We start from the raw sequence: 25,217 nt of genomic DNA, 5'->3' as shown, positions 1-25,217 counted from the left end.
AGGCTGCAGGCTCTAAGGAGTCTGGTGAATTAGGGCAGATGCTTGCTCATTCTCCCTGTTGTGTATTTTCACCTATACCCAGAATTAGCTTTTGGACTTAGCTTACCAATTTCCTATTCCATCAGCAAGTGGTTGCATGAGTGCCAGGGACACTGGAAAACTCATGAAGAATAGGATTCCTTGTTTGAGGCTTGACACCATAATAAAGCCCACAACATTCTTAATGCAGTCAGAAGGAAGGCACAGATAGTGTAAAGGTTTCTGAGGGCAGAAATGTATCTGTGTACTCACTGCTTGTCTGTATGTGCTGTTCCTTGCTGCCTGGCTGTCAAATGGATGGCTGTATGCTGAGCACAGGCCTCAGCCCTACTTTGGAACAATCATAACTGTGACATCGAAAATATGGGTGCTGCTCATTTGTTTGTGCAGACAGTGTGTAGTGCACATTTATTTCCACCAAGATATGCCCTTCTTTCCTTCTAACACAAGTCTTTTTCCATGCTATTGTCGTGGTAACAAGACAGAAAAGTAGATTCCTGGCAAGCTGACCTGAACAGGGTGCAGATTTTACCTGCTTGTTCAGTCAGGCCAGTTTACCTTCGCAGCATGAGAGGGGTTGATCCTGCAAGGTGTTGAGTGCCCTCAGCTTCCACAAAAGTCAGTGGGGCATCCTGTTAGGATGTGCACAATTCATGGAGGACAATGATCTATCCCATTTTACAGCTGAGTTGGACTGGCCCCAAGATGACAGACTGCACGATATCACAAGGCCATTCACCAACAAGCTGGCATTTCAAATTAGGATAGTTTGATCCTTTGTACGCTTTATGAGTTATATGTTTGGGGCCATGCTATTAGGCCCTGCTCAATTTCCACTCAGCTTTTACCTGGATAAACCACTTACTGCAATCAACAGTAGCTTTGCCAGAGTGAAGACAGAAGTGCAACTCTATGTCTGTGACCCTCTGTACTTGGTCGCTCCTTTCCATAAGGAAAGGGGACTCGGCTGCCTAATGGCAGTGTTCCCACTTTCAACAGCCCCAACACAAGATGCTCTGTGACTGGTATGGAAGAGGAGGTAGGGTGGGGGAGGACTGAGTGGGTCTGGCGGGTGGGTGGTATCATCTCCCTCTTAGCACAGAAAAGGTGAGATTGTATGGCCAATTAAACTGATTGAGAACCTCTCCTGAATATGTGACAAAGAAGCTAAGTTTCTCTATGTCTCACTCAAGTAGATAGCCCCACTGAAGTGAGTGGCAGGAAGGATTGAGCTCATATTGACTCCAGTGAATGTTATTACCCAAATCAGATGTTTCTAGAAAATAAATAATCTATTCAGGAGATCAACCAAGTGCCACAAGAAAATATTGCCTCTACTTGCCAGAAAAATATGTTTTAAAAGTAGTAATTTCTCCCCTCCAATTTTAGTGATTTTACTAATTTGATAATTGTTTTTAACAATATGGTGCTACCGGAGACTGTTTCATAATTTTTAAGAACATTTTGTCTTTTGTGTGCTTTGAAGGGCTAAAGCAAAGGAAATTATTTTCTTCCTGCTGTTTAAAAGAATTAAAACATCCTCCTAGCTCAGTGAGTTGGAATCCCTGTGTCTTCACTCCCCTTTCTAAAATACATTTGCATAATAATACCTTCTATATTCAGGACAACACCATATTGGAGTGCACATGAACAATGTTGTTTTTTCAGACTATACATCATTTCCCAACAACTCAATGGTGCAAATAAAGCCCACATAACATTCAGGTTTAAAATGGGAGTATCAAATTGTGGGGGGGAAAAATACAGCTCAGATGGCTAACAGATTTTCTTCAGGTAGCTAAATTCGATTATTTAATACCCTGACTGCATAGAGATCACATCCTTTCATGTGACGTGAGCACACTGCCTTTGTCACTTTTGATTGTCTTGTAAACTACTCCATGGAGCTACCAGCCACAAATAAGCGTTCCTGTCCAATACGTGGATTCATTCACTTAGGGCACCCCAGGATATAAAGACAATTGATAAAAAGCAAACACAAACTAGATTGAATTGAGAAAACCCACTATGACTTGACCCTGGAGTTGGTAAACGTTGCCATGCTCCCCATGCACCACTGAGGCAGTTGGCCGATGGGTCCATGCCAACCTCTTGGAGGTTGGTGAAGTCCCACAGATTAGAAATTCACTTCTGCTGTTCAGAACAGCAAGAGCTGGAGTCTGTCAACCTTTGGGACCCAGCATAAAGCCCATCTGTTCCCTCAAGTTTTTTTCTTGTGGGGGTGAAGTTAGGAGATATTTTGGGTATGTGTAATAAAATTCATGCCCAGATGTATTTAATTTTAATAAGACAAAATTCATTAATGTGTTAAGTATGCATACACAGTCAGGTGTGATGGGTACTATTTTTAAAATAGAAACAGTTAGTAATGATTTTCTATCAACCTGTATTAGAAATCTATACGTTGTTGAAATCAACTATATTTTGATGGTTACATCATGATCTTAATTGTAAATATTAACCATTTATATCTTAAGCCTGAATTTAAGACACGACCCTAAAGGAAATGAAGTTTCAAGTAGGGAAAAACAACCAAAAACACACATCCTGGTTTTATCAGATTAAATCAACTGAGTGTTAATAGAGATTTACAAACATGAGAACACTGTCAGCTAAGTTTTCTTCCTATTTTTAGGATATCGAGTACCAACAGCAAACTCATGCTTGTCCTACTTGATATAAGAACAAGTCCAGATTGTTTCCCAGCATGGGTAGACTTAAAGATGCTAAGCTTGCAGAGTCATCAGTTAGATGGTTATTATACTTAACAGTTTTGTCCTCAATACTCAGGAAGAGAACACAGTGACTTGCAAAAAGGCAGGACAAAGCACGAGTATTGCTCATCTAGTCTAGGAAACCTGGAGCAACCAGATACAACGACTTCAGCAATTCTTCCAAAAGATGGCCAGTTCCTGATTTATTATTTCCATAGTCACATGCATACTCTTGCCTTCTTTCACCCTTCTACCAAAAGAAAGTAAAGTACTTCCTCTATATTGTGAAATAACATGGGTTCATTTCACCTTTTATGGAGAACCGTTTTTGTATTTGTAGCATATAGAAAAAAAGGGGGAAAGGGAGGGGAAACAACTTTTCAACTCTCTGTTAGTTCCCTACAAAAAGCTATGCTCATTTTCTTCTAAATATAAAATATAGGTGTTTAGTTCAGTAGATTTAAGGGTTTAAAATCCTCTTGCTGAGCCTTAGGGATATTCTTTATTTTATCTGATTATCCACTAGGGAATTCACGGTGCTTCCAAAATGGCAAATTCAGTAGACTACTGACTTTTACAGTAATAAGCACTGTTTCTAGATACATTTTGAAGAATAATTATTTTTAGATGATTGTTTTCAAGTTCTAAGAAAGGCATATCCTCTCAAACGTTGATGCTGATCTCAGTCATGGCTTGTATTATGAACTAAATGTGAGCTATAGTAGATCTACTCTTTCCTTACTAACTGGTACTGTTCAAATTTCATTTATTCAGTGAATACTGGAAATTAATATTGTGAAGACAACAGTTATTATTCTAGAATAATTTTTAATTTGTATTTTAAAAGTCAGACTATTGGGAAGCATTTTAAAGAGTCTTCCATTCACCTACTAATATGTACTAATACTCCATGTTCAACTTCTAGAAGTGAGACCCTGAGGTGTAGACAGAAACACTTCTGTTTGTTCAAGGAAGACCACTGCCATCAAGAAAACAAACAAATGTTCTGTTCAGGACTAGGAGTGCCATACCAACAGATGCACCAAGAACCAAGGGTACTGTCACTGTTGTCATCTGAAGACCCATGCTGAAGTTTCATTAAGGACTTCATAATCTTTTAGAAGTGAGAATCAGGGTTAAGACAGAGAGTATAGCCCCAACCCTGAGTGGTGCCAAGATTTTTTTGTGAGGTGCTGGGTAGAAATGAGTAAATAGTTGGTGTTATAGTTTTGTGGGCAAATACCCCCCAAAAGATCCACTTAATTTGAAACACAACATTTGTTTTCATTCTTAGGCTATTATTAGTAGTATTTACTACTACTACTACTATTACTATTATTATACAAAGAAAAGCAAAGGAAATGTAGAGAGAAAAGACCAGATTCACCAGGGGACTTTGGGCATGTCAGCACTGTAACAGGATCATGTTCCATCTGGGATGTCTGCAAGCACATGGAATCACTTGCTCCCATTCATAGGCTCAGTCTCTCGTATGCTTCAGATCAGCCATTGAGAATGACCCCAGAGCAATCATAGGCATGCTATTGGGATTAATGCCATTTACAACACTAGGGGAAGGTAGGGGATGCATGTCTCAGTCTTTCCTGTTCCACTTTGTTAAAAATCATTAAACAGTCCCTGGGCTAGCATGAAAGTGAGTCAGTAACTCACAGGTCAGGACAGACATTTGGTACTAGCCCCTGCTCCGACAGATATGGAGAAAGACCCACCCTAACATACCCTACTACTATTCCTGAGAGGTGGAAGACCCATGCACAATTCCCTGCTTTGATCCAGGCAGAGAAGGGATTCAAACTAGGTCTTCTCCACTGCTAAGGTGAGTGCTTTAAACACTGAGTTACAGGGTTCAAGCACAGGGCACAGGGGAAGGCTCCTCCTTCTCCTCAGGGATCTGAATGGCACCTGTGTCCCCTTGAGAACCCAGCTCCAAAATCAAAATGCTTCTTTTCTGAAATACCAAGATGAAGTGTTTTGACATTCTTTTTTTAAATTCATGGATACTTTGGGTTACCACAAAACTACATTTTCAATGAGTAAAATATTTGCCATCCCTTCCCGTCACTACCAATAATGTCGAGCTCTAGCAATGAGTGCATTTTCCTCCATATGGGTCAGTGGCAACTAACTCCTCACAACAATGTGTTTAGCAAAGGGTTCAAGTTGACTCCTATTCCAGTTAATGGAATTTGGCCATCAGCATCCCTAGAAGAAAGACTGAGCCCTATATTTTACATATCATATATACTGTTATCACGGAACAAAAATTCCTGGAGTTAGGAAAAGGTGAGAGTCAATAGATCTGAATTTCTTTTCCTGTGGAATTTATAACTTTAATGGGAAGGGTCTGGTCAATCTCCAACAAATGTTTTACACAAACATCCCTCTCTTTTTAACAATTTTTTAAATGAAAGACCTCATTGTAAATGTATGAGATTCTTTGATAGTCTTTGGATAATAACATGATTCATTTTAATAACCCCTCTCATGTCAATATTAATGTGTATGCTAAAAAGGCCATCATTGTATAATCTCAATACTATGCTGTACATGTGGAGTAAGAGCCCAATATGACTGCTCCTGCAGCATGTCTTAAATATGCATGCCTCAACTACTAAAATCCTTTTGAATGCAGCACAGTAATTGCTGTTAAATCTTTCTCACAGCAATGTTTTAATATTTGGTGAAAAAAATAAATGGTAATTTGGTTGAGGCAGTAAAATATAAATTCTTTGAGTTGCAGGATCACACCTGATCTCAAAATCTGTTCACTGCATTTTCCTACCTGGTCCAGTAAAAATATATATTTATTAGCTTGGAAAATCTTGCATGCTTTTTTCTGAAACAAAGCAAAATGATAACCAAAAGTTGTCTTAAAGTTTAAGCTTCCAGTCCTTCAATGGGTTTACTTCTATGCTTAAATAAAGGGAAGATCAGGGCCAATGAGGCAAAGGCCTGTTCTTAAATCCATCAATCATTGGCAAAGCTCCCACTGGCTTCACTGCAGTAGCTGAGCCTATGGATGCTTAACATTAGGCAGTACTAAGAGTGGCTGAAACGATTTACACAAATATAGTAAAAACAAACAAAAATGGGCTTCTTAGCTCAGATACCGTATGTTAAATTCTAATCCGGGGCAACTTTTCACAGTACATTATATAAACTCTTGGACCCTGACAGTGGTACTAGGACTCTGTCATGTATGATGGGTTTAGCTCAACATTTAGGGCTCTTTGGTTTAGTTGCTGCCTTGACAAAACCTAATGTAAGAAATATATTAATATATTTTAAAATTCAACAAAAGCATGTTAAGGGAGTCCCTGGTGCTTTAGAGGAAGGAACATAGAGCAACATTAGAACAGCAGATAAGCATCAGAAAGTGGGATTTACTAGGAAGAGGGGATGAAGCAAGCAATTCAGGTGTAGAGTTCAAATTAGTGAAAGTGAAAAAAGTAAGATAACATCAGAAAAAGATGAAATGTTCTTTAAGGGCTTAATCCTGCCCCCACACAGTTGAGTAGCTTTAAAGCCAGAAGCAGCCATTGTAAAAATGTGCATCTGCATAAGTATTTGTGAGATCAAACTATGCCTGTTTCTTCTAAACAATAAATGAGTGTAAATTGGAATCAATAACAACTTTTTAAATATATATATCTGTATCTTAAAAAGTTTCATTTAACACAACACTGTTGTGACAACACTGACAACACTGCTTAAGAATCTGAGTCTGTAGACACTGTGTAGGCCAGATCCAACTCTTAAAGGTCAAAAGAAAGGTTCCCACTCAATACACTGCAGTTCCTCTGAAGGCAAGAATAAGGCCTAACATGAGCTAATGCACGAGCAAAGAGTCACTCCAACGCTAATGAATCCTGATGAAGAATTCTGATGCTATCATACTGTGACATGGATGATGGCAGTTTTGTAATCCCTCAATGGAACTATAGACTAGAAGCTGCCATTTCAACATACACTGTCATTTCTAGTCCAGAGAAAGGGTCCCAAGCTTCAAACCCTTACTTCTTAACAATTACATTTAGCATTTAAACATTGTAGGGACATCAACTGATTAATCGGACACCAGTCATTTGGACATATAGTCACACTGAAGTCAATGAGACTAATGGCAACCTAAGAAGAATTACCCCTGTTTAGGTTTGCAAGATCAGTGGTTAGTTTTACAGTGTGCCTTACTGTTACATAATCTGCTATTAAGATAACGGCCAAGAGAAGATAACACTTAATATATAAACATTGGAATACAGTTCTAAAATTGGTATTGCACTTTCAGCTGTCATGCAGCCTGCCTTTTGCAATAGAATTAAAATTATATAATACATGTCTAAATACAAAAAATGTGACTCATTACACAGTGTCTGGGTACAATTACAAAACAGTAATCCGTCACAGATTACAAAACTATACTTGACAAATATATATTATTGTTAACATTTTCTATTTGTAATGCATATTAAATGACTTTCAAATGTCAGCGTTACAACTGCTTTCCTATTGTATTGGTAATCATTCAATACAGCATTTATTTTATCCCAGAAATATTTCCAATTTTACTCAAATGATTTTTTCATATTAAATATTTGAATTCAAATTGCTGGCAGAACTCCTAAGAAACTCTTACAGCTCAAATAAATTTATTTGTGACAGAAATGAAAGGAATTCACTTTGAAGAGATCATATTTCCTTTACAAACAGAAAAAACCCAAAATTTTACATAGAGATCTTCTAAGGGAGAAGATAATGGGAGATTTAGAGCGTGTTCAAGATTAATGTTTAACTGATTATTAATCTATGCATTTTATTTAAAATGTTATATGAGGTGTTGTATTCATACCCTTAAAACTATACCCTTAAATCTTCTTTTCTTTCCCTTTCATTTGAAAGAAGGAACATATCATAAGAAAATGTTACAATATATTTCTTGATCCTTATTCAAACACAATGAGAAACGTGATCATTGTAAAAATGAACAGAACAAAAAAAGACAGACATAACAAGGCAAAAGCTACTTAAATTTAATATACTCTGAATCTATTATACATTAAGCCTCTCCTTCTGTTCATAGGCACCTATTTAAAGCCCAGGGTGACCTACAGAACTTGACCTCAAGTGAAATAAAGACTACAGTACTAGCTGATTAAAGTAAAGGAGTCTCCAACCCAGAGTCAAAGAGTGTCAGAGAAGGTGAGGTCTGTGGAAATGTCATTCCCAAAAGGGTCAGGCAGGGGTCAAATAAAATGATCTGAATAAGCATCTCCTTTCAGCAGCAGATTATGAAGCCCTTACTCCTCCCCCTGCAAGCAGTCCCACTGCTTTGAATGTTGAGTGCTGCTGTAGCAATAATGTAATAATTAAACTTAAGACCCTCCCTCCCCTCTAAAACGTACCCAGTCTATTTATTTCCCTCTGATCTAGTGACAGGATGGTTTGCATCCTTTACTGTTATAAGACATAGACCTGTGTGAGTGTGTGCGCCACCTGAGAAAGAAGATAATGTTTCAAGGACACGCTTAGCATACGATCAGAAAAATCACCTTCCCTGGCCAATGGGCAAAGTGTCCACGGTAAGGAATGCAGAGGAGGCCTGGCCACGGACATCTCACCAGCATTACTTTTGCAGTTATTTATTAGGACTCGTATGAAGCACCTCACTACCAAGGATGCTCAGGGCGGGGGGAGACGCACATTAAGCAAGGCTGCTGCTTCTTGCCTAAAAGTAAGTAGGATGCCATTGTGCCAGCTCATACATCCTCCAGCTCCTCCTCACTACCACCCAACTGCAGAATTAAAAAAACAAAAACAAAAAAAAGCAGCGATTCCTTACTAGTCTGGAGCAGGAGGTCTGAGAGAGCTGTTCAGCACTCAGGCCATGGGCAGGTACTGCAGGTTGACTGGACAAGGCACTGGAGCTCTCCAAGCCCAGGTGCTACAAGGATCCCTCACCAATGCCCCAGCTGGTGGCTGCTGGATGGCTGGGTATGTGTGGCTGTGGAGGGGGCAGGCCTATTGGACACAGATGGGTAATGCGGGCCTTCTGCCCACAGAGCAATGGTCATCCCCCACTGGTAACAGAGGGGTCTATTGGGTATGTGCCAGCTGAATTTGTGGGGCAAATAAGAAAGGAAACTCAGGGAAAGGAACGAGGGTCAGAGGTTCAAAACAAGTGCATGGGGGCAACACAGAACAGAGTACGCCTCAGGAGGCCTTTTGCTATGCCATTCTGTACTGTGGGCCAAAGCCCACCGAGCAGAGCTGTAAGGGGGCAGATGGCATCCGCACGCCGAGCGACAAGACCAGACGGTGGCTCACAGATTTGGATGTTGATATCTGTTGGCGACGGGGACCACACTGAGGGCACATCACCGAGGGCTTGGGACAATGTGGAGACAAAACAGGGCCAGGAGTGAGGGGCATAGGTTTCAAAGGGGGGAGATGAGGGCAGAGCCAGGCAAAGGGGCAGGGACTGAGCCAGGAAGGGGGCACAGGGGTAGGGAATGAGCCCGGGAGAGGGCACAGGGGCAGGCACTGGAGCCTGGGGGGGAATAAAGGGGCAGGTACTGGAGCCCGGGTGGGGATAAAGGGGCAGGCACTGAGCCCGGGACAGGATACAGGGTCAGGCACTGAGCCCGGGCAGTGCGTGTGTGTGGCAGTGTGCTTGGGTGGGGGGGTGCCTGGCTGCCAGGTGGAGCTCCCTGCCCCCTGGCACTGCCTGCCTGCCTGCCCGCCCGCCCCAAGGTCACCCCACCCGCTTGCCTGCCACCCCCGCTTACCTGCCCCTTGACCAGGCTGGCGGCGAACTGCCTCATGACGGCCTCCACCGTGTAGGCGCTGGACCAGCCGCGGGGGGTGAGCAGCTCCATGCAGATGGCCCCGCCGTCCAGCACGTAGCCGTTCTCCAGGCGGGGGCTGAGCACCCTCATGAAGGGCGGCGAGAAGGGGAAGTTGTCGGGGAAGGTGAGGTTGAGCAGGATGAACTCCGTGTTGGTCTCCTTCATGTCCTGCCACAGCACCGAGTCCTTGTCCACCTGGTGCAGCTTCACGTTCCAGTCGAAGAGGCTCTCGTCCACCAGCTCCACGGAGATGAAGCGGTCGCTCAGGCGCGCGATGTCCTGCAGCTCCTTCATAAGGCGCCGCGTGCGGACCTGCGTGCAGTGCTGCGGCCGGCCGGGCCCCGCGCCCGCGCCCGCCCGCGCGGTGCTGCCCGCCGGCTCCGGCCCCGGCCCCGGCCCTGGCCCCTTCCTGCCCGGCCCCCCGCCGCCCTCCTCCCGGCTCGGGCTGCCGCCGCTGCCCCCTCCGCCCGGCGCCGCCTGCGGCTGCGGCTTGCCGCCGTGCTTGGCGCCGCTGCCCTTGGCGCGCAGCGACGAGCCCTGGTGCAGGTGGTGGTGGTGGTGGTGGTGGTGGTGCTTGGGGTCCTCCGTGTCCCGGTTGTGCAGCCGGATGAGGCCGATCTTGCGCAGCAGCGTGGCCATGGCGCGGCGGCCGGCCGGCCGGGAGGGAGGGAGGCAGGGACGGCGGCAGGCAGGGAGCCCGCGAGGCGCTGCTCAGGGCTGGCGGCCGCTCGGCATCCCCCCGCCGCGCCCGGATGCGGCTCCCCCGGCCCGGAGACGCGGCGGAGCGGGCAGTGCGGAGGCGCCCGCGCTGCTGTTGCTGCTGCCGCTGCTGTCGGGGGAGGGGGCGGCGCCGGCGGGAGGGGACGGGAGCGCAGCGGAGGGGAGGGGAGGGCGGCGCGGGGGCAGCAGGCGGCAGCCGCGGGGCCCTGCTGCTGCTGCTGTTGCTGCTGCGGGGGGAGGGATCCCCGAGCCGCCGCCCAGGGGACGGGGCTCGTCGGCGCCCGGGGAGCGGGGTGCGGGCAGGGCGGGGGCACTGCGGTGTGTCCGTGTCTGTGTGTCTGTGTGAGGGCGCTGCAGCGGGTGTGTGTCAGCACTGGGGGTGGGTGAGCACACTACAGTGTGTGTCAGCACGGGGGGGTGAGTGCGCTTCAGTGTCAGTGTGTGTCAGTACTGGAGTGCGTGCGTGTGCGTCAGCACTGGGGGCTGTGGGTGTGTGTGAGTGCACTGCAGCATGTGTGTGTCAGCACGGGGGGGGGTGAGCGCACTACAGTGTGAGTGTGCGAGTGTGAGTGCGCTTCAGTGTGTGTCAGCACTGGGGTGCCTGTGTGTGCGCTCATGTCAGCACTGGGTGGGTTTGTGCATCACCACTCGATGTGTGTGAGTGTGAGCACTGGGGAGGGGATGAGTGCACTGCACTGTGTTGGTGCATATGTGTGTGTGTATCAGCATGGGGGCTGTGTGTATGTGTGAACACTGGGGGTGTGAATGCATGTGTATGTGTGTATGTTTGTGTATGTCAGCACTGGGGTGTGCATGCATGTGTGTATATGTGTGTGTCAGCACTGGGGTGTGCATGCACATGTGTGTGGCACACTACACTGCTTATGTACACACACACAACTACAGTGCACATGCACATGCACCAGTGCTGGTAGGTGGTGGCCCTGCTGTGCCCATGGTAGGCAGCTGTTCAAAAGCAGGGGGTTGGAGGACATTTGTCTACTCCTGCAAGCAGGCTGATTCCTTCATCAGGTAATGCCTTGAGAGGAATTTTGTGTGTGTGTGTGTGTGTGTGTGTGTGCCAGCACTGTAGAATGTGTATGTGTGTGAGCACTGCAGTGTATGTGTGCATGTGAGCACTGTAGTGCATGTTTGTATGTGTGCATTGTAGTGTGTGTTTGTGTGTCAGCGTCACAGTCCATACAACCCCTCTCAAGGCATTACTTGATGAAGGAATCAGCCTGCTTGCAGGCATAGACAGACCTCCTCCAGCCCCCCCCCTTGCTTTTGAACAGGTGCCTACCATGGGGCAGGGAAGGGAAGACTAGACTCTTGCAAGTGTTTCAGGGGCTCTAAGCTAAGCAGCTTCCTTAAATGCTAGGCGCCGTGTATCAGTGACTGCCTGCGGGTAACTGCCTCTGGCCACAGCTCCCTGGAGTTCTGGAGGCACCCTGTTTCTTTAGTCCCTGTTTCCTTTTTTCTCCTCCTACTCACTGAAATCACTGGGTTTTTCCAGGGGATGCTGCTTGTACCCATCCAGCAGGCTACAATCAGGTGACCTAACCATCCCCACACCTCAAGCTGCATAGTGTAAGATACAGATTTTTTTTCTGGGTAGCAATAACAGAAGAACCATGCTCATGCAATCCATTCTGATTTACTGGACATTTTAAGGGCCTGCCTTTTCCATTTCAACCCTAAACGGAATTCACCAGCATCATATATATATATATATTCACCAGCATATACACGTGTGCTTATATATATACAAAATGAAGTTTATTTGCTACCTATGGAGACTTTTACCATCTTTAATTTTCCCTCAGCCTGAAGAAGGGTGCATGTGCCCGAAAGCTTGCAAAGAAAGATAATTGTTTTGCAATTTCTTATTTGGTCTAATAAAAGGTCTCATCTCTGAACCAAGAGTTCTAGAGTTTTGCATTTCTATACTCACACACACACACACACACACATATATGCATATATATGTGTGTGTGTATTCACCAGCATATATGTATATGTGTGTGTGTGTGTGTGTGTGTGTGTGTGTATGTCTCAATCACTGTATTATTAAAGGCCTGGCCCTGCCCCAGTAAAGTCAGTGGGAGATTTTACCTTTAGAGGAAGGAGGATCATAGGATCATAAGAAAGTAGGGCTGGAAGGGACCTCACAAGGTCACCTAGTCCAGCTCCCTGCGCAAGGCAAGTAGGTGGTGGAGCCATCCAGAGGCTCTGGTTAACTTGAAAATCATTTAGAATCAAAGCAAGGAAACAAAAAACCTGACCAAAGTTCCTTTCCTGTGTTACAAACAACACCTTGATGATCAAACTATAAGATCTATACCTATAGATCTATACTTAAGATCTATAAAAATATATGCTTATAAAGATCTATATTCAAGCTATAAGATCTATACTTATAGATCTATGCCTATAGACCTTATATCTATATTTATCAAATGATAAGATCTATACTGTATCTTATAGGAAACTATAAGATGATCAAACCTCCCGTTCGCTTTTGCAGTATGCCTGCTGTTTGTTTATGCTCTCTGCATGTCTTGAAGCAGGAGCAAGAGGAATCCGTTTCACATTTTAAAATTATTTTCACTTGTAGGCTCTCAGGCAGTAGTACAATACTGCAATGTTTGGCATGCAGACCCAACGAGGGAATGTTTGTTTAATTTTTTTTAAGTTGTTTCTACTGGAATTTGAATAAAAAGTATTCAGTTTATAGAAACGATTTTAACAGCTAGCTTGAGTATAGCAATGTGCACTGAACAGATTTATGATATCAGATTTAGAGAAAAAGCTTATACTGAGGAGGTCAGATCCTGCCATGAGAGATCCGGACTCTGTGTGTCACTGTCCATCTAGGGCCTGATCCTGTGAGCCTTTCTTCAGGCAAAATGCCCAGGAAGACACTGGGTGTTTTGTTGTCTGAATAAGAACTGAGCTCTGACAGCATGTCTGAACTTGAACCTCAGTGCAGGTTTTCTGTATCTGTTTTGAGTGACCAACAACTCTAATGCCAGCTGCAAACCACACCATATAGCTATTCTGTGATCAGGGTAGTCTTGCCCCGTATCATTGTGGCCCCACAGCACACCAAAGTTTCAAAAGAAGTGTCCTACCTTGCACCCCAGTGCCCCATGGTGCAGTGTTCTGTCACGCTGCTGTTAATATACTCAGATTTTTCACACTGCGCACAGCGGGACACCTACCAGAAGGTAGGGGAGTTCCAGTGCTTGGGGTCAGACCAAGTAATCCCGGATTCCTCTCATTTCATCTTATCATCCATCTGTTCCTATGATGCTGTCGCTCTGTTTACCAGCCAACCACTGGCATTTTCAAAGTGCTGTCAGGCATCACAGAGGAAACCCTGGCAAGTAGTGTCATCCTCCTGGCAACAATCCTAAATGGGCTGCAAGTGTATCTCACATGCCATGCCATGACTTCAGAATGAGCATCTGAGAAAGACAAATAGGCTGACATCCAGCAGACCCTTCTCTGACATCTTTTCTTGTAACAGATTCACTCATGGGAGCACTGTTCTTCGGCACTGTCAGCTAGCACTATATTCTGACAGGGCTGGACACTTAGAAATCAACCCTGCACCAAACTTGCTGTGGAGCTGGTGTGGCATACCAGCTCTTTAGGAGGTCCTCTGAACATGGAGAAGCATGTGGCCATCACTATCTGGAAACTCGCTGTCCCTGGTTGCCACTAGGCAGTTGTTCACCAATTCTGCACTGGTAGATCCTAGCTATTGTAACTGAGGTATACAGTGCTGTACTCTCAAGAAAGCGCTGTTGCCCTGGGTCATAAGACCGAGCAGTGTACTTCTAGTTATTAATTGGGTTTTCATGATTGCATCATTAAGTTTCTCTAATTGCATTAGACAGGGCAGCTAATAGGACCAGACTATGGATCACTGATCATCAAGAGAAAAAGTATTTCTCCATGAGGCTATAAGGCCTGGTTGATCACTATAGAAAGATCTTCAGCACTTAACAGAGTTTAGTTTGGAAAAGCCCAGGAGGTCAGGATGTTCAGAAGGTCTGCAATGACAAATAGAGCTCTTGTACCCCTGGTCTCTCTGGATACGGATCATATTGCTGTTCCTCTGCTCAGCCTGCTTCAGCAGGTTACTGTAACAGATGCTTGTCTGGCTGCTCAGTCCCTGCTTCACTCTTACTCCTCAGGCTTGCTTCTCTTCATCTCACCTACCACACCTTGTTGTTCTTAGCTCTCTAGAAAGGGAGGCTGCCCCAGGAACCCCAGATCTCATGTGGGCATTCAGATGTCTCTACTTTGCATTAAGGGCATATAACACGGTTCCGGCCGCCCTTTACTCCAAGCCCATGCCTTGCAGATGGTGTCAGTCATATTGATCATCAGCCCTGTTGGGCCATGGCCTCAGCCCCTATGACTGGGTCTCTCTGCCCAGACACTTTGCCTAGCTTGGCTACTCTCAAGTGTAGCTTCCAGGCTTGGCCTCTTGTGGGCACTTCACCTCTTACAGCTGTGCAGCACCCTGCCTGTACTCCCCACCCAGGTACTTTGCCATTGTGGACTATTCCCCGGCACTGGGTTCTGCCCTATCAGGCTCCTCCTTTTGCCTTCTCTTGGGCTTTGAGCCCCTGGCCCTGACTTCTGGGCTTCTTTGCTCTACCTATGCCCCTCTCCAGGCTTTGGGCCCCTGGCCCAAATCTCTGCCCCTACTCCAGGGCCTCTGACCTTCTCTGCTCTGTTCCTGGGCCCTGGCTTTGCTCCCAGGCATCTGGCCCTACTCCTGGGCCTGTTGGGACCTCCTCCACTCCTCAGTCTCATCCACAAATCTCCAGTGCTGCTTACCCTAGCTCAGCTGTTGCCTGGGAGCCCTGCTGCAGCCTTGCTGCCCAGGAGCTCCTTTCTCTGTGGCTCTCAGAGCTACACTACCCGACTACCTCAGGTTCTGGGTTTAGATTCTGACAACACAGCCCCTTACTGGTCAGATGGCTCCCCCTGATTGCCACCTGAGCCTCACTGCAGTTCACCTCCTGGAGGGCTGCAATGTCTAGGTTAGAAGCTGATGAGGAACTTCTTCCTGTGATAATAGCATCTCCCTTTGTTTTTCATAAGCCCAAGAAAAAGCCTTTTATGCATGGCTATGAAAAGGAGGTGGGCACACTGTGCATATTTTAAACAGCCTGAGCAAAAGCCTGTGCAGAATGATGAACCCTGGTGATTGGCACAGAGTGAAGGGATGTGTTGTGCTCCTACACTGAATCCAGGGGCAATTTATTAACAGCTTCTGTGCTCTGAGGGTAGGCTTTTCCAAAAATGTCTTCTTGGGTGTATGTACTAGTGCTAGGATTTAATCCTACTGGATGTGTGCAAGTTATTGCATTTTGTGCAATTTACTTTTGTGGACTTTATAATACAGGGGACACCAACCTGTGATACCCATGCCACAAATGGTACTGGCAGCTTCTGTAGCAAACGGCTGGTTTTGATGTTATAATTGTGCCTATGTGGTACTGAGAGCAATACTGCACAATATGAAAGACTTTCTAAGACTCAGAACTCATGAATACAAAGACATTTGAAAATCCTTCTCAATCAATAGATAGGAGTACATTGAGATAGACTCCAGGAATATTAAACTATTTTGCTGACCATTTCAGTGTTGTGCAGGCTTGGAAGGGCAAATGGCCACATGCTTCAAAAATATTGTTTGTCTCTCCCTTCTTCCCAGTGGTTGTGGCTGTGACAGGGTGTGGCAGGGCACTGTTGGTGCCTGCCACTTTAGGGGCACAGACAAGCAGCCAGCAGGTGCTTGATTGCAGCAGCCATTTTAGATCCCTGGCTGCCTATATATAAGCAGGGCAGTTTGCAGTTGGCAGGCCAGGCAATAACATTGCCTGGTGGCTAGGCTGAATACAACATGTTGGAGGTAAGGGCAGGAGCTGTAGGGGATGGTTTGGAGGCTCCTGATCCTGGGCATGACCTAAAGCTGCACCCTACCGGGGGTACTGGGGCTCTCAATGGCCTCCAGGAAATGTCAGGCCAGTTACCACCCCTGTGAAAGGTGAGTAGGGGCACCTAAACCCCTGCCCTCGCCTTTGGGTGGGTCATTTGCCATCGGAGCAGGGTAGGCCAGGTAAGCTTCAGGAAGCACCTGAGTCTACTGAGGGAGTGACTCTGCAGGGCCAGGCACACTTCCAGAAGCACCTGATCTGGGAATGGGGGACCCCAATCCCTAAGTGCAGGCAGGAGGCATAAACCCAACTGAGGGACTCAACTGGGCAGTGCTGGAGCCAGGACTGGAAGGGTCAAAAGGGCCAGGGGCCGACCACGAGGGATGCCCATGATAAGCAAAGAAGCTCAGGGTCCCGACTGGCCTGAGATGGGGCCAGGGCTTATATGGAAGCTGAGGGTCCCATGAATGGGGCTATAGCTAATGGATGAAGAGGACAGTTGAGCCAACTGCCTGAGATACCATCTGCAAGGTTTGGGCCATGGTGTATGAGTGGAATGGAGCCGCGGATAGCCCCCCCAATATTGCGGTGTACAATGGGCAGCCTCCTGCCTAATTAACACTCAATTATATTCCATCAAGGCATGGCAGACGAGACAGGTGGGCAACGTGCCCAGAGGCAGGTGGGGAAACTGGCCCTGTGGCTAGTCAGGGACCCCGCTTTGCCACACAGGGTCACTATCCCCTAGCTATTTGTGTAATAGGACTTGGTTCTCTCCGCAGTTTGGCTGTCCACTTTTTCCACGTGATCCTTTGTCTGTGACTGGGGGTGATCCAGGGTTTTTACAGCTGTGTCTGGCTTAGGAATTACTGGGCTTACTGGGTCAAGAAGAGGCTAGATTTGTAGATCAGAAAGGGAGTTCAGAACATGCGGTGGTGGAGATACAGAACATCTTTCCAAGATACAGTCCAGGTCCTCATGGGGAATAGCAGACTATGCCAGCGTTCCCTGAGGTTGTATTTTGCTTAGTGTCTTAGCGTTCTACAAGCCCAGCCAAATCTCCTTTGCTTTGCTGGAGCATCTTAGAGTGCCCCAGTTATGCCTTTTACCTTGTTTGCTGTGATCCCCCTTGTATGTTTGTTTTAAGTTACTGCTGCACTGACAAGGCTTATAAATCTCCTCTCTTCAGAGGGCAATGAAATACTTGATCTCAGTACAGGATCCGAATACAGACCAAGGCATGACTGGAGAATAATCAGGAGTGTGACAAAAATGTGTGACACACCCATCCCTCCCCCTAAATGATAATAACAAGAACAACAATAGGGTGCGTATCCACATTTAAATAGTGACATCCACTCAGGCTGATGCTGGAGCAGTACAGAGCACACAGGTAAACTGCCAGAGGAGCCAGGCACCCAGCAAAGCAGATGACCCAGGTAGAGATCCTGATATATAACTGTTTTGGTGGAGAGAGAGTTATTTATCCATTCATTCTCTTTATTGTTGCAGGTGAGCTGATTTCTTATGCACCATACTTGCTTCCAAAGTGGATTTAAAAATATATATTAAAATGCCACATAATTCAAATATGTGTGTTTATGTATGCAGGAAATTTTTCTGTGTGACAATGGAAGTTAACTCACAACCAATTCCAAATGTAGTCAGGTCTCTACGGTAAATCTCCAGTCTTATTAGGACTTGTGCATAGGTGTTCTTGGCATGCTAAAAGAAATTGCACTTAATACTGCGAGGATGAGATATAGATTTTCCTTAAAAACATTGCTACTTTGGTGATAGTAAGTTACAAAACCCTTATCAGGATTAACTGAAAATCTGCAGTTTCTTCTAAGAGGAGTACATTTTATCATCTTAGGCTAGGTACAGACATTGAAAAAGCCCAAGGCAGAATGGATCTAAATTATACAGTTTTTTTTTGTAAGAGACATAGTTTAGATTGGTAAAGTTCAAGTAATGTATATGCTAAATGTATCCAAATACCATATCTGAGACTTAAATTCTTTCTGTAAAATATAATATTTGGTTTCATTTTGCAAACTAACTTTAAAAACAGCATATATGTCATATATACACATACACATTAAGTTTCAGCAAATCTTCCAAGTCAAAGCAGAGATTGTAACCTTTTTTTTAATTCCTTATTCAGATACTTTGTAATTTTCCCTTTCTATTGTAATTATTGCATTCATTATAATGAATTCTATAGTTAAGGTTATGTATATGAAGTTCTATTTTTGTTCCCTGTTTTCACTAACTTATAATGTTTCCTTTGAGAATGAAATGTTCTATGCTTGGTCATAGCTAGCTAGTATTTTTAAGGCAAATCTTTTGTCTGTTTGCCTATGTTGTACTTATTTTTGCACTGTAGAGTGACTATCCCAATGTCACTTAAATGTTAAAAACAATGCAAGGAATCATATTAAACTTTCCACAAGGCCTCCCTACTCTTTAGCACTGCTGTTTTCAGCTGTGTTATTAATCTAGGTGGTTTTTTGCCCATGTGAAGCACTGCCTACTGTAATTTTCTATGAAGACTGTGGAAAGAGTTATAGATATAAAAAAAGATAATTTTGAAATTATGTCCTAGATGGTTGTAAAGAATTTTGATTTGTGCTTTATGCAACACTTGATTGTAAAAGGTTTGTCATGACAGAACCCTTCTCTCCATTTCCAGTAACTTCATTCTTGGGTTGGTCAACCTGCAACACCCCTATTGAGTGCAGGTGTCTCAGAAGACTAGACAAAGAGGCAGTCCCCAAAACCTTGTCTATATGAGGAAACTTTCTGCCAAATTCTTTGCCATTATCAGTGCTAGCTCAACTCCCTGCCTTTAGCAATGTCGGGAGTCCTCAGGCACATTCTCAGTTGCACCCACCTCCAGCCAGAAGCAGTGAAGAGGCAGGCCAGCAGGGAGCTCCTTATGGGTCCTGCAACCATGCTGCCCTGACTGTATGGGAGTTCTGCTGAGAAGTCATTCTAGCTTGGACCACTGATGTAAGCTTCCCCAGGACTTTTTATGGTACTGGAGGATCATGCAAGTCAGATATCTGCTTCTTCCCACCCCTCACTTCTAACATGGCTTCTCCTTCCATAGACCTGAAAGGAAAGGGGATATATATGGTAGAGAGTTCCCTTGTGGGGAATTCTGAGGAGAGGGTAAGTTATGTAGGGGTAGCTACCAAGGAGGAGTATACCTCCTTGGCTTGCACTGGCAGGGAAGTAGTTAGGAAAGCCAAAGCAGGATTAGCATTTAGGCTGGCAACAAAAATTAAGGACAACAAAGAGTCCTTCAAGTATTTAGGGAGCAAAAGGAAGGTGCAGGTTAGCCTAGGACCCCTACAGGACAAACTAGGGCAATTGATGACAGAGATGGGGGACAAAGCTGAGCTGTGGTGGTGAGATGCCCCCACAGGCTCCCGATGGGGAGAGGGTAGTCCCTGTGGGCCCTAAACCCCACAAACAGCACCCCCACGGGGGAAACTTACCTCCCAGGCTGCAGCCGGAGCTGGAGTAGGAACTGCGGCCACATGAGCCAGTGTTACGCTGGCTGTTTAATCAGCTGTTCCCGGGCAGGGAACAAGTTAAGCCAAGATCGATCGAGCACGGCTGAACCACCATTGCTGGCGCCCATCTGGTTGGCGAGTGGATGGGGTGTAGGGGAGGTGGAGCCCCATGGAACATCGCACCCGAACTGTGAGTATTGCTGTCCCCAGGGGACCCGCCAGGAAGATCTCCACTGAACCCCCTCATTATATAATAACACCAAGTTGTGGCAGGTGAGTTGAGGGGAGGGGCCCCACGTCAGATGGATAGCTCATCACTCATGGAACCCCCACTTAAGGCACCTCTCATCACATGAGCTCTTCAATGAGTTCTTTGCATCTGTATTCCTAGACACGGACCAAAACAAATCTACCATTTGGATCATAGACAGACACAGGCAGGACACCAGCCCACCAACTGTTAGTGCAGACCTAGTGAAGGGGCACTTGGAGGAGGGGCTGGATGTGTTCAAATCAGCAGGCCTGGATGAACTTCATCCAAGGGGGCTGAAGGAATTGGCCAGTGTCATAGCAGAGCCACTGGCACGGCTGTTCAAGCACTTATGGTGCTGCGGTCAGGTCCCAGAGGACTGGAAAAGGGCCAATTAGGTCCCTATTTTCAAGAAAGGGAGGAGGAAGGAACTGGGAAACTATAGGCCCGTTAGTCTCGCCTCTATCCTTGGGAAAACTCTAGAAAAAATCATTAAGGACCACATCTGTGGAAGCCCAGCAGGGGAAATAATGATGAAAGGAAATCAGCACGGATTCATTGCAGGTAGATCCTGCTTGACTGACCTTGTTTCTTTTTATGATCAGGTCACAAAATGACTAGATGCAGGAGTTGAAGTAGATGCCATATACCTAGATTTTAAGAAGGCCTTTGATACGAGAACAGAATGAGATACCATAAATAAACTGACAGGCTGTGATGTAGGTGATTACATGGTTGGGTGGGGAGCAAATTGGCTGAGGGATCACACCCAGAGAGTGGTGGTGGACAGGTTGATATCATTCTGGAAAGATGTGGGCAGTGGAGTCCCGCAAGGCTCGGTCCTTGGACCGGTGTTATTCAATGTCTTCATCAGTGACTTGGACAAGGGCGTGGAGAGCACCCTGTCCAAGTTCACAGATGATACCAAATTATGGGGCAAAGTTATCACACCAGAGGGTAGGGAATGGATTCAGGTGGATTTGGACCAGTTGGAAAAGTGGGCAGATCAAAATAGGATGCAGTTCAACGAAGACAAGTGCAAAGTGCTGCACCTGGGCAAAAAGAACCACCAACACACTTACAGGCTGGGGGAACGACCTTCTCTGCAGCATAGCAGTGGAAAGGGATGGATCTTCAAGTCATAGTTGACTCCAAGATGAACGTGAGTCATCGATGTGATGAAGTGATCAACATGGCTAACCGTACTTTATCACGCATTAGCAGATGCATGACAAACAGGTCCAGGGAGGTGATGCTTCCTCTCTATGTGGCCCTGATCAGGCTACAGTTGGAGTACTGAATCCAGTTTTGGGTTCAAAGGAGAGCCCCTAGTATGGTCAGAGGCCTGCAGGCAAGGCCCTATGAGGAGAGACTGAGGCACCCAGATCTCTTCAGCCTTCGCAAGAGAAGGCTGAGAGGTGATCTTGTGGTTGCCTATAAATTCATCAGGGAAGGGCAGCAGGGAATAGGAGGTGCTCAGTTTACTAGGGCACCCCCTGGAGTAACTAGGAACAATGGCCACAAATTGATGGAGAGCAGATTTAGGTTGGACATTAGAAAGAAGTTCTTCACAGTAAGGGTTGCCAGAATCTGGAATGGGCTTCCAAGGGAGGTGGTGCTCTCCCCTACCCTGGGGGTCTTCAAGACAAGACTGGACAAGCACCTCGCTGGGGTCATCTGACCCCAGCACTCTTTCCTGCCCAGGGCCGGGGGTCAGACTCAATGACCTACTGACTCCCTTCCAACCCTGACATCTATGAATCTATGTGGGGGAGGGAGGGCGGGGAGGGTGCACAGGACTTCTGTTGGCCATTTTAAGTCACTTCCAGCTCACTTCCATTTCCAAAGGAAGGTCAGGGAAAGTGTGGGTCCCTTGCTGAATGGGGGAGGCAACCTAGTGACAGATGATGAGGAAAAGGCTGAAGTACTCAATGCCTTTTTTACCATGGTCTTTGCAGGCAAGGTCAGCTCCCAGGCTACTGCACCAGGCAGCACAATTTCAGGAGAAGGTGAGCAGCCCTCAGTGGTGAAAGAACAGGTTAGGGACTAGTTAGGAAAGCTGGACATGTTCAAGTCCATGGGGCCAGATGCATCTGAGGGTGCTAGGGAGTTGGCTAATGTGATTGCAGAGCCGCTGGTCATTATCTTTGGAAACTTATGGCAATTGGGAGAGGTCCTGGATGACTGGAAAAGGGCAAATATAGTGCCCATCTTTAAGGAACAGAAGGAGGATCTAGGGAACTACAGACCTGTCAGCCTCACCTCAGTCCCTGGAAAAATCATAGGGCAGGTCCTCAAGGAATCCACTTCTAAGCACTTGGAGGAGGAAAAGAAGCTAATCAGAAACAGTTGGCATGGATTCACTGAGGGCAAGTCATGCCTGACTAACCTGATTGCCTTCTATGATGAGATGACTGGATCTATGGATGCAAGGAAAGCAGTGGACGTGATATACCTTGACTTTAACAAGGCTTTTGATACAATCTCCCACAGCATTCTTACAAGTAAGTTAAGGAAGTACCTGTATGGGTTGGAAGAACGGACTGTAAGTGGATAGAAAGCTGCCTGCATTGTCAGGCTCAATGGTTAGTGATCAATGGCTTGATGTCTAGTTGGCTATAAAGCTGGTATCAAATGGAGTGCCCCAGGGGTTGGTTCTGGGGTCAGTTTTGTTCAGCATCTTTATCAATGACCTGAAAGATGGGATGGAGTGAACCCTCAGCAAGTTTATGGATGACACCAAGCTGGGGGGAATAGTAGATATGCTGGAGGGTAGGGTTAGGATTCAGAGTGACCTAGACAATTTGGAGGATTGGGCCCAAAGAAACCTCATGAGGTTCAACAAGGACAAGTGCAAAGTCCTGCACTTAGGACAGAACAATCCCATGCACTGGTACAGGGTGGGGACTGACTGGCTAGGCAGCAGCTCTGCAGAAAAGGACCGGGGGATTACAGTGGATAACAAGCTGGATGAGTCAACAGTGTGCCCTTGCTGCCAAGAAGGCTAACAGCATACTGGGCTGCATTAGTACTTGGTATAGCTGACACTGGATTTAGAGACTGGGTAGAACTTTAAGAAAAATCAATATAGTGCAAGCCAAGCAGCTGAAGACAGCCATGGCCCAGCCCAGTAAGAGCTTCACATATGATAATCAAGATCTTGAAGTGAGTCCAGAATTGAATAGGGGAGCGATGGAGTCCACAAGACACTCTATAATATAAACGCCAACACAGTGCACTCCAAATCCTGCCAACACATTTGCCTACCTTGACTCCTGTCAATTCCCACATCTTTCTTCTTACAGACAGCTAACTATTCTTTCTGCCCCTGCCTCTGGCACAGCCATGAGAAAAGTCAATTGCAAGACCCAGTGCAATCTTTTTCAGCTTCTGTAAGATCTTCTATCACCACCCTAAAAGATGATGTAGCTCAAGCTTACATTATTGGGCATGATTCTGGGTCAGTTTCTATGGCAAGTTTATGCAGGAGTTCAAACAAAGTTATTGCAATGATCCTTTTAAATCTAAAAATCTATAACTTTTTGAAACAAGGTCATACTTTTGAACCTGCAGCTCCTTCACAGTTTCTTCTAAGACAAGTATCTTTGGGCAGGAGATATCACAAGAGATCATCAGCTCAGTATCAGAAATAGATATCGAGGGGCTCAGTGAGAATAGCTTCAGCATGCACTGGACATTTCAGAACAGCTCAACACTTCCAGGTTTCACAGGGAACATTGCCCATGGTTGGCACAAAATAAGCAGAAATCTGAGAAGCCCCAGTTCCAGTGTGGTTCTTAGAGCACCTAATGCAATGCCCTCTGAAATTTCTAAAGGAGACTATGGCAATGGTGGGCATCCCCACTAGCTGCAGCTAGCCCCCCCCACCTGACCTCTGGGCATGCTGCCCGCCTGTCTCGCCCACCACAACTTGTTGGAATAATAATATGCTGTTAAATAAGGTGGGAGGCTGCCCACTACCGCGCCCCCATATTTGGGGAGTGTCTGCAGCTCCGTACCTTCCCTACACCATGGCCCAAGCCTCGCAGATGGCATCCAGATGTTCCAGTGCCCCCAGCTTACAGCCAGAGCATGCTTAGGCCACACCGTCAGGCCTTAGTCACACACACAGTCATACCGCCTGCCTCTCACTCGGGCCTCACTCACTCTACCCTCTCTCACAGGGTCTTTTTCTTGCATCAACAACGTATGCTGCCTTGCTCCCGCTTGGAGTGGGCACCCTTTGGCCATAGGCTTAGCTAGTCCATTCTTTGGGTGACAGATGTACCGTCTGTTGGGCCTCTCCCATGACCCTCACCACGGTAGTGGCCAGCCAATTACCTGACTGGGTCTAAGCACACTCGGGCCCCTTTCAGGGTAACACTCAGGGTCTGTATGTGTACTGGGGCCTCAGCCCTCTAGGTCTTCTCCCTCTCTACTCAGGGCTCCACAGTGCCCCCTCTACTTGGGGTCTCAGGGCTTCCCTTCTCAGGTGGGCTCAGGTGGCCGTAGCTGTGCCTGGCCCCCCTCTACCTCCATTGTCACCTGACCCACCCAAAGTTGGGAGCTGGGGTTAAGGCTCCCTGACCTGCCTTTCACTGGGGTGATAACTGGCCTGGCATTTCCTGGGGGTTCCCGTGCCACTGAGAGCCTCACCAGACCACCCACTCCCAGCAGTTTTAGGTCGTGCCCAGGACCAGGAGCCTCCTAAACCATCCCCTACAGTTCCTGCCCTTACCTCCAGATGATACCAGCAGCCCTGCAGCCAGGCAGTATTGTTGCCTGGCCTTCCCGCAGCAAAATGCCCTGTTTATATGGGCAGCCCTGAATCCAAAATGGCTGCCCTCACCAGGCACCTGCCGGCTGCTGTCTTCAGGCCCTTAAAGTGGCAGGCACAGACAGTGCCCTGCCACAGAGACCTGAGAAATATCTAGAATAGCTGGTTAGATTTAGTTATCCTGACACTTATACAGCGAATGACTCATACCACAAGCTGGTCTGTACCAGGACAATTAGGCTGCTGCCCTGCTCAGCAGCAAGATCAACAAGTAGTATACCTATATGATTAAGAATTAACATCTGGATTTCCACAGGTATGTAGGTGCCCAATGGGATCAATG

The 25,217-nt window shown here is 46.3% G+C and overlaps 1 protein-coding gene across 1 annotated transcript in view; it reads right to left on the bottom strand.

Annotated features, from left to right (window-relative positions):
• UBE2QL1 (ubiquitin conjugating enzyme E2 Q family like 1) overlaps window positions 1-10,552 on the bottom strand; it is a 29,478-nt gene extending 18,926 nt beyond the window's left edge. The window contains exon 1 of the mRNA XM_019491137.2: window positions 9,581-10,552. Within this exon, the coding sequence (XP_019346682.2) occupies window positions 9,581-10,279 (699 nt within the window). The 5' untranslated portion in view covers window positions 10,280-10,552. The remainder of the gene's footprint in view (window positions 1-9,580) is intronic.
• Window positions 10,553-25,217: the final 14,665 nt, after the last annotated feature.

The sequence above is a fragment of the Alligator mississippiensis genome, chromosome 3 (assembly GCF_030867095.1).
Source record: "Alligator mississippiensis isolate rAllMis1 chromosome 3, rAllMis1, whole genome shotgun sequence".
NCBI lineage: Eukaryota > Metazoa > Chordata > Crocodylia > Alligatoridae > Alligator > Alligator mississippiensis.
Note: the sequence above shows the minus strand (reverse complement) of the source record. Positions and strands in the feature narration are given on the sequence as shown.